Genomic DNA, 15,551 nt, shown 5'->3' with positions numbered 1-15,551 from the left:
CAGAACTTGGGCTTTTTTGTGGAGGGAATCATGAATAGCCAGTTAATTTTAGTGCAAAATCTTCAGTGGTCTCCTAGTAAGCTGAAGATTACATTTCAGCATGACAATGAACCAAAGCATACATCCAAATCAACAAAGGAATGGCTTAACCAAAAGATTAATGTTTTTTGAATGACTTAGCCAGAGACCAGGCCTGGGTCCAACTAAAAATCTGTGAGGTGACCTGAAGCAGGCTGTGCAATGGTGATACCCTCAAAATCTGATGGATCTAGAATGCTTTTGCAAGTAAGAGTAGGAAAATATTGCCAAATCAAGGTGTTCCATGCTGATAGACTCGTACCCAAAAAGACTGAGTGGTGTAATAAAATCAAAAGGTGCTTCAACAAAGTATTAGTTTAGGGGTGTGCACACATACAAATAGGTTATTGTACTTTTTTTCTTTCTTTTTTTTCCCTGTAAATGTTTCTGTAAAAAGTTTTGACATGATTTATCTTAGTTTACATTTTTTACTTCACAAAAGCTTGCCATTTTAACAGGGGTGTGTAGACGTTTTATAGCCACTGTATGTCTTAATTACTCTAGTGTAGATCACATTGGTCCAATCTTAACAACTCATACACCGTATAAATTGCAGAGACCACCACCAGTCCTGGATGCTTTGGGAAGAGTAATCTCAGAAGCACCTCCTGACCAGTGGGAAGCAAGGTAAAGCCCCTGCTTATTGAGTAATACTACTCCTGTCTGCAAAGCTGAGTACTGGAGTGATGTGTTTCCTGTCTACAGGTGTGGGATAGCACTGGCTCTTAATAAGCTCTCTCAGTGGCTAAGGGAGGATCAGGTGACTCCCATCTTTCAGTTTTTCGTACCTGACGCTCTGAACGACAGGCACAGTGAGGTGCGACGCTGCATGCTGGATGCTGCGTTGTCTGTCCTGAACACCCACGGCAAGGTATCTCACCACCTAAAATCCCCAATTCACTTCCTCCAGTCCTTTTTATCCAAATTTTACATTAGTGCGTTCAGCAAACTAGATGTAGTAAAGAGTGATAGAATTCTCAAATAAATTCTAACATACATGCTGCCTTTATGTAATTTTTGAAAACATACCTAACATTGTATACATGTAAAGCTGTAAATTATTTAAATTCTCACTGTGGTGAAGGGCTGTGTGAATGTACATGCTATACTTGCTATGAATGCACATGATTTATTTACTAGACTATAACTAGCTTTCAAATTCTCTTAATGCAGAAAATTTTAATGTTGTAAAAATGTGTTTGGATTTGTACATATTATAGGACAATGTGAACTCTCTGCTGCCTGTATTTGAGGAGTTCCTGAAGAACGCTCCTCAGGATGCCAGCTATGACTCAGTGCGTCAGAGTGTGGTCATCCTCATGGGCTCACTGGCCAAACATCTGGACAAGAGCGACCCCAAAGTCAAGCCCATAGTTGCCAAGCTCATCACTGCTCTCTCCACTCCCTCTCAGCAGGTAAACACTGTCCTTTTGTTCAGTTACAGCTCTAAAGCACAAGTAAATCCTATGCTTGATTGATAGATAGTTCTTTATTGTCTTTGCACAGTACAGGTACTTGGCAGTGAAATGCAGTTCCAGAGAAGTGCAAATAATAGCATTGTGCAAATTAACAAAGTCGTGTGTGTGTGCATATGTGTGTATACACACACACACACACACACACACATCCTCTCTGGCTAAAAAAAGGTTGCTATTTGGATTTAAAAAAGCAAGTACTTAAGAGGCTATGATTGGATCATTATTGCAGTGATTTATATGTTTCAACTGGCAACAATTCTTTTAACTCTAACTGATGCAGTGTGTGGCTTCACATTTCTGAAACAAACATGTCAGAAGACCTATCCTGTGGTCGTGGAAAAGATGTTCCTGTGTTTCAGAAGGGGCAAATTTTTGGTCTGCATCAAGCAAAGGAAACAACTAAGAAGATTCCTGAAATCACTGGAATTGGTTTAAGAACTGTCCAACGCATTATTAAAACCTGGAAGGATAGTGGTGAACTGCCAAATTTGTGGAAGAAATGTGGTCGGGAAAAACTCTTGAATAATCTTGATCGGAAATCTTTAAAACACTTGGCAAAATCACATTGTAAAAAATCAACAGTGGAACTCACGGCTATGCTTAATAGTGAAAGTAAAAGCATTTCCACATGCACAATGCAACGAGAACTTACAGTGAGGGAAAAAACTATTTGATCCCCTGCTGATTTTGTACGTTTGCCCACTGACAAAGAAATGATCAGTCTATAATTTTAATGGTAGATTTATTTGAACAGTGAGAGACAGAATAACAACAAAAAAATCCAGAAAAACGCATGTCAAAAATCTTATAAATTGATTTGCATTTTAATGAGGGAAATATGTATTTGACCCCTCTGCAAAACATGACTTAGTACTTGGTGGCAAAACCCTTGTTGGCAATCACAGAGGTCCGACGTTTCTTGTAGTTGGCCACCAGGTTTCTGACCACAACACTTTCACCCAGTTGTCCTCTGAATCATTCAGATGTTCATTGGCAAACTTCAGACGGACATGTATATGAGCTTTCTTGATCAGGGGGACCTTGCGGGCGCTGCAGGATTTCAGTCCTTCACGGCGTAGTGTGTTACCAATTGTTTTCTTGGTGACTATGGTCCCAGCTGCCTTGAGATCATTGACAAGATCCTCCTGTGTAGTTCTGGGCTGATTCCTCACTGTTCTCATGATCATTGCAACTCCACGAGGTGAGATCTTGCATGGAGCCCCAGGCCAAGGGAGATTGACAGTTCTTTTGTGTTTCTTCCATTTGTGAATAATCGCACCAACTGTTGTCACCTTCTCACCAAGCTGCTTGGCAATGGTCTTGTAGCCCATTCCAGACTTGTGTAGGTCTACAGTCTTGTCCCTGACATCCTTGGAGAGCTCTTTGGTCTTGGCCATGGTGGAGAGTTTGGAATCTGATTGATTGATTGGTTCTGTGGACAGGTGTCTTTTATACAGGTAACGAGCTGAGATTAGGAGCACTCCCTTTAAGAGTGTGCTCCTAATCTCAGCTCGTTACCTGTATAAAAGACACCTGGGAGCCAGACATCTTTCTGATTGAGAGGGGGTCAAATACTTATTTCCCTCATTAAAATGCAAATCAATTTGTTACATTTTTGACATGCGTTTTTCTGGATTTTCTTGTTGTTATTCTGTCTCTCACTGTTCAAATAAACCTACCATTAAAATTATAGACTGATCAATTCTTTGTCAGTGGGCAAACGTACAAAATCAGCAGGGGATCAAATACTTCTTTCCCTCACTGTACAGGATTGGGACTAAACAGCTGTGTGGCCTAATCAGTTTGAGGCTATCAGATAAAAACAACTTCAATTTGCTACAGAGCATAAAGATTGGACTGTGGAGCAATGGAAAAAGGTCATGTGGTCATGAGTCCAGTTTTACCCTATTCCAAAGCAATGGACGCGTCAGGTTGAAAAGGCATGCGCATGAAGCAATGCACCCATCATGCATACTGCCTACTGTTCAAGACTCTGGAGGAAGTGTTATGATCTGAGGTTGCTTCAATTGCTGAGATCTAGGCTCAGCAACATTATGCGGGGGAAAAAATTAAGTCCGCTGAGTACCTGAATGTACTGAATGACCAGGTTATCCCAGCAATGTGTTTTTTCTTCCCTGATGGCACATGCATATTCTAGGATGACAGTGCCAAGATTCATTAGGTTCAAATTGTGGAAGAGTGGTTCAGGGAGCATGAGGAATCATCACACATGAATTGGTTCAACTCTCCTGGCCTGAATACAAGATATTCGCCAAAAATTAATGCCACCCTGGACTGAAATAAATATGATGTTGCATAAGGTTGTCTAAACAATGCAACAAACTTTTAGAGTGTGACTTTTTTATGGCCAGTCAGTGAGAGACAGAGTGTGTGTATGTGTGTGTGTGTGTGTGTGTGTGTGTGTATTTATATATAAAATCACAGCAGCATACACCCCACTCCTACAGGTCCAGGAGTCAGTGGCCGGTTGCTTGCCTCCTCTTGTGCCCGCTATAAAGGAGGATGCAGGTGACATGGTACGGAAGCTGCTGCAGCTGCTGCTGGAGAGTGACAAGTATGCAGAGAGGAAAGGTGCTGCCTACGGCTTAGCCGGCTTAGTAAAGGGCCTGGGCATCCTCTCACTCAAACAGCAAGACATCATGACCACGCTCACTGATGCCATTCAGGACAAAAAGAACGCCAGACGCAGAGAGGGTCAGTGTTTGTTGGGTAGATTCATTATGATATTGTAGGGCTGAGCGGTACAGCTAAAAATATTTCACGATATAATGTTTCATGTCATTCGGTATCAATAATTATTGATACATTTTTAATCTTTTTTAAACAAAGACCAGTAGAAAAAAAGGTTTGATAAATATCAAAAGGTTTTGCAAATATCTTCTCTTATATCTTATATGAAGATTAAATAAATAAGTGTTAAAGAAACTCTTGAACTTAATCAATAAAATGTTACAAAATGTGTGCAATGTAAAAGTGTAAACGTAGAACAATCAAAGCAAACTTTAAGGTAGATCAGCATCACATTATAGTGCAGAATGTGACTCCTGGTTTGTGCTCAGCCTGTTAGCATAGTTAGCCTAGCCTCGTATATAAATTGCAATTTAACACTTACTTCTGGATATCACTGTGGTGATGTCTGCGTCTGACGAGTTGAGCTTCTGTTCTGAGGACACTCACTGTCCTCCCCAGAGCCGACATTTTAACAGAAAACACAAAAAGCGGCAAAATGTCACCTTTCTTCGTTGCCCACTGAGTCACACGTACTGTACATGTGTGGAGCACTGCGCAAGTCTCTCACAGCTTGTTTCTCCATACTTGGCCAGGACGTGTTTTTTTTTGTTTGTTTGTTTTTTTTTTTTGCAAAGCTCATGCACAACAGTGTTCAGATGTTGGATCAGACGAAAAGAAACCAAAAGAAACTGCCACACTGGCAAGCTGACGTCCTTTTTTATTCACATTTCCTTGGCAGGCTTTGAACTAATTTTTGCTTGTGTTAGTATGTTCGATGTGTTCTGTTATTGGCTGTTAGCTTGTCAATCGTAGTACACTCCTTTATCAAGGCATATGACTGTTTATGATCCAGGGACTTCGCACGCTTGAGGGTTGTTAATGCAACCAAACTCCATGTCTGTTTACATTTTATTGAGCGTTATACCGAACATTTTTTCTATCGTTACAGATAAAGGTGTACTGTCGATAAATACCGATACTGTTTTATCGCCCAGCCCTATGATATAGTTCTTTTATTTAGCTTTCAAGCCTATAGTCATTATGCAAAATAATGCACATTAAGCACAAATAATCTTAAAAGTTGACCTTTATAATGAGGTCAGTAAGAACTGTACTGACTCTAGTATTTATTTTTATTACTGGTAATTTTGGGTGTTACAGTAGGCTACATGATTAGTTAAGCAGACATACTATACATTTCCCCCCCCACACACCCTATAAGAGTCAGAGATTTGCACACAAAGTGATTTTCTCTCTCTCTATGCCAGGTGCCCTGTTTGCTTTTGAAATGTTGTGCAACATGTTGGGGAAACTGTTTGAGCCATATGTGGTACATGTACTGCCCCATCTTCTCCTCTGCTTTGGAGACGGGAACCAGTATGTCAGAGAGGTATACACAAACTTTATTTCTTTCACTGGTCTCACTCTCTGTGTCCTTTCTCCAGTTTATACCTGTTCTTGTATTTTCCTTACTTCTCTCTCTCTCAGGCAGCAGATGACTGTGCCAAAGCTGTAATGCGCAATCTAAGTGCTCATGGGGTGAAGTTAGTTTTGCCCTCTCTCCTTGTAGCCCTAGAGGAAGAGTCCTGGAGAACCAAAGCAGGTCAGCATTCACTCACCACTTGTACTTTTTATGGTACTGGAGCAACTTGTAGTCTCTGAAAGTATTGGAACAGCAAGGCCAATTCTTTTGTTTGCTGTACACTGAAGACATTTGGGTTTGAGGACAAAAGTTGAATGAGATGATAGATCAGAATTTCAGCTTTCATTTCCTGATATTTACATCTAGCTTAGAACATGTCACCTTTTGTTTGAACCCACACATTCTTCATGTGATCAGAAATATTGGAACGTGTGACTGACAGGTGTTTCTTGTTGCCCAGGTGTACCCAGTTACATTGATTGTTGAAACAATTAATAGCTCTGAATGTCTACTCTTGGTTTGAACCCTGGGCATCTGTTGTTAAAAAGGATAAACCAACCTGAAGACATGTAGCTGTCTGTGAGAAAAAAGCAAGTCTTTTTGAGCTGAGAAAAGAGGGAATGTTGATCAGGGCCATTGCAAAAGCATTGGGCATAGCCAACAATGTGGAATGTCCTCAAAAAGAAAGAAACCACTGTTTTACTAACAATCAGACATCGAACAGGTCGGCCAAGGAAAACAAAAGCAGTTGACAATCACTGAGAGCTGTGAAGAAAAATCCAACGATAGTCAGTGACATTAGCAGCAACCTCCACGGGCAGGGTGAAGGTATCACAATCCACCAATCAAAGAAGACTTCTAGAGCAGAATTATTGAAGCCATACCGCAAGATATGAATCACTCCTCTGTTGGTGCCACGTGATGATGTTGAGCTGAGAGGAACAGATTTGTATTTCTTCTGGACTATACCACCAAAATGTAATAATATTTCATAGGCTTTTTCTACTTTTTCTTACAAAGACCAAGCTTTATTAACAAAGAGTGTATGGGCAACAAGAGTTTCACCTAACCTAGCAGAGAAAATGGCTAAAAGAGAAAGAAGGGACAAATGAGCTGCAGTGGTCCCTGACCAAGATGGTGACAGTGCAGGCAGCAGTGGTATGAATGAATAATTAACAACATAACGGCTGACATCCCCACGGTAAGGGACCAAAAGTCAGTTTGCTGCAACTCACGATTCAATTGAAATGAAATATCAAGACAACAGTACTCGACTTATGTAGGTAGAATCTCATGTTTCCAAAATGGAGGACATTCTACCTTCTACCGATGCCCAGTTAGCTGCCTGCATGAAATATGTGGAAGAAATGATGTCTACGCTGGACAACCTGGAGAATCGGTGCAGACGGGACACTGCAATTCTAACAAACTTACTGGAAGTGGTTGATGGGCGACAACCTGTCGACTATTTTGAAGTATATTTCCACAATTCCTTGGACCTGCCTAGGGAAATAATCACCTAAAGGTCGGACTAAGCACATCGATTCAGTCCCAATTCAGAACAGCAGCTGCGTCCAGTCATCATTAAATCCCACGGCTTTCGTGATTATGTCAAAGTGCTGTCTGCTGCTAAAGTTAAGAAGCAGCTGCCGTGTGTTCATTTAGCTTGATTTTTCTGCTTATGTGCAACAGAAATGCGGAGGCTACAGCCATGATTGCAACACAATCCAGCAGCGTGGGATACCATGCCATGCCCGGCATCTCTCTGAGTTTTCTTAGATGCATTTTCTTCTATGCTTAAATGAGGCACAAGACAAGGCTTGAGCCCCTTGCAATCTCTTCGATTAGGTGCACAGATTAATGGGATAAAAGTAGGTGAAACCATGCCATAGCTTTGTATGCAGATGAGATATTGCTGTTTGAAATCTGTTCCGGCCTTACTTCTAAGGTTATAAGATTAATTGTGACAACTCCATAGCAGCCTCACATGGGAAGTTCAGGAAGGCCATGCCATCCTTTCCCTATAAATTGTCTATGAACAGATTTAACTATGTTGGTATAAAATTTTCTCCTAATTTAAAAAGCTGGATATCCTCAACTTCTATCCTGTATTAAAGGTGGTTAAAGTGGACATGGAACGGTGGATGGTTTCAGTGATAGGCAGTGTAAACTTAATGAAAATGAATATACTTCTAAGACTACTATACCCCCTACAGATGATCCCACTTAATATCACAAAGAAAGTTATTGCTGACCTGGAGAGGCATTTTAGTAGATTTATTTGGAACAAGAGAAAACCCAGAATCAGACTGCTAAAGCTTCAGCTTCCAAAAGACAAAGGTTGGCTAGCTTTCCCCCACCATATGCCTTTATAATTGAGCATGTCATATAAGAGTCATTGTTAATTGGTTAATGCAAGAACCAGATATAGGTTTAGAATATTGGTTTGCTCATCCCATCTCTTTACAAAGTAACCCATAGACAAAAAAGGCTATACCCTCTGAAGTTAAAAATAATTTTCTCATTCACAGTACTTTAAAAACTATAACAGCTTCTTTCAGTTGTTGTTTGTTTTGAGGGGGGTTCTCCCTTCAGTCTCCTCTTAAGGCAGGAGGTGAAATGCATGTGCAGTTGGGTTAAGGTCTGGTGATGGCCAGTCTAAAACCGTCCACTTTTTCCCCTGAAGAAACCCTTTTGTTGTGTGCTTTTTGTGTCCTTGTCATGCGGCCTGATGAAGTTCCTCCAAATTAGATTGGATGTATTTCTGTTAATTGGTTGACAGATTTTGTTTCTATAGACTATCTGAATTTATTCTTCTGCTACCATCATGAGTTACATCAATAAAGATTAGTGAGCCCATTCCAGAATCAGCCATGCAAGCCCAAGCCATGACAGTACCTCCATCGTGCTTCACTGATGAGCTTCTATGTTTTGAATCATGACTAGATTAATTTTTTCTCCACACTTTGGCCTTCCAGTCACTTTGATAGAGGTTAATCTTGGTTCCAGAATGTTTGTGGCTCATCTGTGTATTTCTTTGCTAATTCCAATCTGGCCTTCTGATTTTTACTGCTGCTGAGTGGATTGCATCTTGTATCTATAGATTGGCCTGTATATTTCTGCACTTGAAGTCTTCTTTGAAGAGTGGATTGTGATACCTTCACCCTTGCCCTGTGACGGTTGTTGGTGAAGTCACTAACTGTTTTTTGGCTTTTTTTCACAGCTCTCACAATGTTTCTGGCATCAACTGCTGTTTTTCCTTGGCCACCCTGTTCCATGTATGGTTGTTAGTATGTCTGTGGTTTCTTTCTTTTTCACGACATTCCAAATTTTTGTATTAGCCATGCCTAGTGCTTTTGCATTGGCTGTGATAGATTTTCCACTTTCTCAGCTTCAAAATGGCTTGCTTTTCTCCCATAGGCAGCTTTCTGGTCTTCATGTTGGTTTATCCTTTTTAAGAACAAATGCAGGTGAAACATAGGGGTCAAACCAAGAGTAGACATTCAGAGCTATTCTTTAATTCTTTAAACAATCAATTTAACAGGGCATACCTGGGCAACAAGAAACACCTATCAGTCACATGTTCCAGTATTTTTGATCACTTGAAAAAATGGGTGGGTTCAAACAAAAGGGCGCCATGTTCTAAGATGTTTAACACATCTAGTTGTAAATATGAGGAAATTAAAGCTGATATTCTATCGTCTCATACATATTTTGATCTCGAACCCAAATGTCTTCAATGTATAGAGAAAACAGTAGAATTGACCTTGCTGTTCCAATACATTCGGAGAGGACTGTATTAATTTGGAATGAATGACAGTCATATGTGTCGCACCTGGTGGTTACTCTGTATTTAAACACATCAGTTTCCACTGTAAAAGGACTGTTAAAAAAAAAAAAGTACTGCAGGCCCCAGAAGTTGTTTGGTTAAACACAATAACATAGAGAGTTGTTGCGATCTACAAATGGGATGGAATGGCTTTCAAAGTCTAGTTTTATTTTTGTATATAATTTTGTATATGTAATTGAAAAGCTTAATCTAATCATCTGACCAGATGTCAACATAGTATAGACACATTTATAAATAATAACTCTGTGATTACGCCATTCTCCAGACAAGCCCAGATTTAATCTTCAAATATTTGTGGTAAGAAAAAAATGTGAACACTCAACACACAAAACACCTGTTGCTTTTTTTCCAGCTCCCATAACAGAGTTTTTCTATGCTTTGCAGGCTCAGTGGAGTTGCTCGGTGCCATGGCATTTTGTGCCCCTAAACAGCTATCATCATGTCTGCCCAGCATTGTGCCCAAGCTGACTGAGGTTCTTACCGACTCACACGTCAAAGTACAGAAAGCTGGACAGCAGGCACTGCGTCAGATTGGCTCAGTAATTCGCAACCCTGAGATCCAGGGTAAGATCGAGATAAACATATTATCACTTAACTACAGTGGTGCTTGAAAGTTTGTGAAACCTTTAGAATGTTCGATATATCTGCATAACTTTGACCTAAAAAAAGTCCTGAAAGTACACAAAGAGAACACAATTAAACAAATGAGACAAAAATATTTTACTTGGTCATTTATTTATTGAGGAAAAGTATCCAATATTACATATTTGTGAGTGGCAAAAGTATGTGATCCTCTATGATTAGCAGTTAATTTGAAGGTGAAATTAGAGTCAGGTGTTTTTAATGACAGGGATGACAGTCAGGTTTAAGTGAGCACCCTATTTTATTTAAACAACAGGGCTCTATGAAAGTCTGATCTTCACAACACGTTTGTGGAAGGGTATCATGGCACGAACAAAATGAGGACCTCAGAAAAAAAAAAAAAAAAGAGTTTTTGATGCTCATCAGACTGGAAAAGGTTACAAAACAAGCTCTAAAGAGTTTGGACTCCACCAATCCACAGTTAGCCAAATGGAGGAAATTCAAGACCATTGTTACCCTCTCTAGGAGTGGTCGACCAACAAAGATCACCCCAAGAGCAATATGTGTAATAGTCTACAAGGTCACAAAGGAACCCAGTGTAACTTCTAAGGAACTTGAGGCCTCTCTCACATTGGCTAATATTCATGAGAACACTGAACAACAATGTTGTGTATGTCAGGGTTTCAAGGAGAAAGCCACTGCTCTCCAAAAAGAACATTGCTGCCCATCTGCAGTCCAAGATCACATGGACAAGCCAGAAGGCTATTGTAAAAATGTTCTGTGGACAGATGAGATCAAAATAGAACTTTCTGTTTTAAATGAGATGCATTATGTTTGGAGAAAATAAATCACTGCATAAGAACCTTATCCCATCTGTGAAACATGGTGGTTGTAGAATCATGGTTTGGGCTTGTTTTGCTGCATCAGGACGACTTGCCATCATTGATGGAACAATGAATTCTGAATTATACCAGCGAATGCTTAAGGAAAATGAACTGAATCTCAAGAGAAACTGGGTCATGCAGCAAGACAACAACCCTAAGCACACAAGTCGTTCTACCAAAAAATGTTTTGGCCAAGCCAATGTCCTGACCTTAATCCAATAGAAATGTTGTGGAAGGACCTGCAGCAAGCAGTTCGTGTGAGGAAACCCACCAGCATCCCAGAGTTGAAGCTGTTTTTTATTGAGAAGGGGCTAAAATTCTTCCAAGCCGATGTGCAGAACTGATCAACAGAAACGTTTAGTTGCTGTTATTGTTGCACAAGGGTGTCACACCAGATACTGAAAGCAAAGGTTCACCTACTTTTGCCACTCTCACACATGTAATATTGGATCATTTTTCTCAATAAATAAATGAGCAAATATAAAATTTTTGTCTCATTTGTTTAACTGGGTTTATCTACTTTTAGGACTGTGAAAATCTGATTATGTTTTAGGGCATAGTTATGCAAAAATATAGGAAATTCTAAAGGGTTCACATACTTTCAAACACCACTTTAAATCCTAGGCTATAGCTTGTGGAAGGGTGGTTTCTGCTGTTCCATTTTAGCCTGCATCACCATATTTATATATTTCGTCTGACATTTTGGTTTCGGTAATGATACAAAATCAGGAATACAATACAAAATCTGAATGAGGAATGATGCATATTTGGAAAAGAGAAGTGGGAAGAGCACTTCTCTTTTCCAAATATGCATCATTCCTCATTCAGATTTTGTATTGTTACAAAACAAACTACATAATGTATACAATACTGTACAAATGTCATAGGCATATGCAAAGAAATGCTGTAGAGCAAAGATGCCTTCAAAAATAATGAAATTAAATGTTTCTCCATAAAAAAAATATGATAAATAGCAGTAAACAGTAATAAATGAATACAAAGGAAATATTTGGTGTGAAAACCCTTTGCTTTAAAAAAAAAAAGTAGTCTCAGGTAGAATTAGTGCAGTTTTATAAGAAAATGAACTGTACGTTTTACTGAGAATCTTGCAGAACCAGCCACAGTTCTTCTGGAGACTTTCACTGTCACACTTGCTTCTTATTTTTGCAGCAAAATCCAGTAGCCATCATTATGTGTTTTGTCTGAAATGTGGTCTATTACCACTTAATATGCTGCTTTCTTTACTAACATACAAACATTTTTCTGTAACATTTTTGTGCTGGAAATCTAAAAATGTTTTTGTACTGACTTGATAATGTAGAAGTGATAAAAATCTTTAACAAAGAAAAAAAAATAGGATGCCTAAGACTTTTGCACAGTATAGGTATGTATAAATATATAAAGGGGGAAACAAGCATTATAAAATGAGTTAACTGGACTTGAATCATGCAAAATGGTTCATTATTTGAACTAAGGGGTGAATGTTTTTTTTTGTTCATTTATTTTCTTGGACTCTTAGCCATCACTCCCATTCTATTGGATGCTCTTACGGACCCGTCACACAAGACTCAGCACTGTCTGCACACTCTGCTTGAGACCAAATTTGTGCACTTTATCGATGCTCCCTCACTGGCTCTCATCATGCCCATTGTCCAGAGGGCCTTCCAGGACCGGTCCACAGACACACGCAAAATGGCTGCACAGATCATCGGCAACATGTACTCCCTAACTGACCAGAAGGTGTGCTCATGACCTCTAATAACATTACATTTACTATGTGCTGTTCAAAATGTGCTGGCTCTTTGATGCAAATTTGCATCATCTTTCTTCTCTTGTTGATTTGTCAAACATGTATAAAGCAAAAAAATGATTGTCTCCTTTTTTATTGCATTGTTGTTACAACACCTATCTAACTACAAAAGTTGTTTTGTGTTTGATGCAGGATCTGTCTCCATACCTGCCTAGTGTGATTCCGGGACTCAAAACTTCCCTACTGGATCCTGTACCAGAGGTTGTCCATACTTAATTGATTTATGTGGACTCCCAATACATTCAGTCTATCATGTGTATATTGTTATTTTATAATTAAAAAAAATTCCATACCTTTATATTAGCTTGGAAGTCACTAGACAACACAAGTTAAGAGTGCATATTCTCTGCCCTGGCAGGTACGGACAGTTTCGGCGAAAGCTCTTGGAGCTATGGTCAAGGGCATGGGTGAGTCCTGCTTCGATGATCTGCTACCCTGGCTGATGGAGACTCTAGCCTCTGAGCAGAGCTCTGTGGATCGCTCTGGAGCTGCTCAGGGTGAGAACAACAAACCCTTTGATCACTGCAACAACAGTGACTTTTTCTGAGCAAAATATGATCACTGGGGTGGAAGAAAGTTTGTATTGTTCCATCTTTTGCATTAATGATTTCCTCATCTTTGGTGAGTCATTGTTAACCATATTGCTCCAGTTTGCTGCATTTTTTTTTCACCTTGATGACACACATCATCATTGTTGGTCGTTTGTAATGGCTATCAAATGAAAGTTGGTTCTGGCCACAGTGGGTGATGAAAACTACCACACCTTCTAGAAATAGCTACTTTGTGAAACTAGTCTATATAATAATATCTGATATCCTTCTTATTGGCATGTTTTTTTTTTCCCAATGCATTTGATTGTCATGTCCATATTTCAGTATTTCTGTTAAGCTGTCTAAGTTAATATGTTGTTTTTAATGATATTTTAAAGCAAACGTGGGTGTAATAAAGAAGCTTATACATTAAACTATTCCCCCATTCATTTCTTGAAGGTCTGGCAGAGGTGATGGCTGGGTTAGGTGTCGAGAAGTTGGACAAACTGATGCCCGATGTTGTTCAGACGGCCAGCAAAGTGGACATTGCTTCTCATGTGCGCGACGGCTACATCATGATGTTCATCTATCTCCCACTTACCTTTGGTGAACGGTTCACTCCCTATGTGGGCCCGATTATTCCCTGTATCCTCAAGGTATTGAGTTATATTCCCTCAACTGTCCCAATCTAGCTCACTTTGACCTAAAGCTCTCCCAAGAGAATTATGTTTATTACAATGGAAAACAAAAACATCTGCACTCTTAGGTTTCGCCTCTAAATTTTGTTCCACTTTACAGTATATTCTAAAGAGTTTTTTTCTAAGAAGACATTATTATCCTTAAGAGTGTGTAAAACTGAACATACTTGGACAGTCAGCCAAATTCTATTCATAAAAGGCATGAGAGCTGCTCATGAAAGTGTCCTAATTCCACTGTATCATGAACATAATGGACCTGTCTTTCAGGTGCTTCGCCAAATTCAAGGTGTTTTCTCGCTTTGTTTGAAATGAACGATAGCATCGGTTGCACACCGGCTTCAGAGCATCAATTATATGTTTGTTGTCATCCGTCTTGAATGCGAAGTATTTACATATTTGGCTCTTATCACCTTTCCTATCAACGAGTCGGGGCGGAGGTAAACTTGTCGCCATCTTCTGTAGTTTTTCCTGTGTGCTTGTAGGCGTTCTTCTTCTTCTTCACCGCATGTGGACCGACTAAAACACTTGCGCATATTTACTGCCCCATCAGGTCCGGAAGAATTGTAACCCTGGTACCTTCATTACCAAGGGTTACCACACTACTGCAGAAAACAAGTACAGTCACGTTTTAAGAATGGTACCGACTTGGTACCGAAGTATCGGTTCTCGTGACATCCCTAGTTTTTAAAGGGTCTAAGACAGATTTTTTTCTGTAGTTTACTAGCTATACAGATATTCAGAGATAAAGAGAACTATTTCCTAATTATTTTATTTGAATGCACTAACAATTTCCACAGGGACCACTAAAAAAAGCAAAATAGAAGGATATATCATTTTGGTAAAGAAAAATACTAGTGTCTCTTAAAACTGTTACAGCAGTTTTGCGGTAGATGTTACAACAGAATGCTTTTTCTTTCTCTCCCTCTGCTTTTTGTGTATTTAGGCTCTGGCTGATGAAAATGAGTATGTAAGAGACACAGCACTGAGAGCAGGCCAGCGCATCATCAGTATGTATGCAGAGACAGCCATTGCCCTGCTTCTGCCTGAGCTGGAACAAGGCTTGTTTGATGACCTCTGGAGGATCAGGTGGGGGACACAGCTGTCTTCACTAATGTAAAACTGTTAAATATAATAAAAATATAAGGCCCAATTTAATTATATCTTTATTGTTCCCATTACAGTACCTCAGTTCTTTTAAATCACAATTCGTTTTTAAATCCACATTATTTGAGGGCTTTAGAGTTTTAGATTTAAATTTAAAACGAGTAGAAAATATACTACTATATAAGACAGAAAAGAAGCCCAGCTACCCCAGGCTAGGGGTGTAGTGATATGCCGTATTGTAGCATATTAGCATACTATCTAGTATTAGCTCAAAAGAAAAGCACTTTGGCTTTTCAGTAAGTTACTATTCTGATGGCCAGGGTGTGGTGAACAAAAATATTACTGTTTGCTGAATACATACAA

The 15,551-nt window shown here is 39.5% G+C and overlaps 1 protein-coding gene across 2 annotated transcripts in view; it reads left to right on the top strand.

The window, feature by feature from the left end:
• gcn1 (GCN1 activator of EIF2AK4) overlaps positions 1–15,551 on the top strand; it is an 81,460-nt gene that overhangs the window by 44,244 nt on the left and 21,665 nt on the right. For both annotated transcript variants that reach the window (XM_053624858.1, XM_053624859.1), the window contains 12 exons: positions 635–705; positions 784–949; positions 1,299–1,493; positions 4,025–4,271; positions 5,576–5,697; positions 5,796–5,910; positions 9,965–10,144; positions 12,566–12,786; positions 12,989–13,057; positions 13,215–13,353; positions 13,846–14,042; positions 15,028–15,170. In XM_053624858.1, the coding sequence (XP_053480833.1) occupies positions 635–705; positions 784–949; positions 1,299–1,493; positions 4,025–4,271; positions 5,576–5,697; positions 5,796–5,910; positions 9,965–10,144; positions 12,566–12,786; positions 12,989–13,057; positions 13,215–13,353; positions 13,846–14,042; positions 15,028–15,170 (1,865 nt within the window). The remainder of the gene's footprint in view (positions 1–634; positions 706–783; positions 950–1,298; positions 1,494–4,024; positions 4,272–5,575; positions 5,698–5,795; positions 5,911–9,964; positions 10,145–12,565; positions 12,787–12,988; positions 13,058–13,214; positions 13,354–13,845; positions 14,043–15,027; positions 15,171–15,551) is intronic.

The sequence above is a fragment of the Ictalurus furcatus genome, chromosome 5 (assembly GCF_023375685.1).
Source record: "Ictalurus furcatus strain D&B chromosome 5, Billie_1.0, whole genome shotgun sequence".
NCBI lineage: Eukaryota > Metazoa > Chordata > Actinopteri > Siluriformes > Ictaluridae > Ictalurus > Ictalurus furcatus.
The sequence above is the reverse complement of the archived record's forward strand: the minus strand, read 5'-3'. Positions and strand labels throughout refer to the sequence as shown.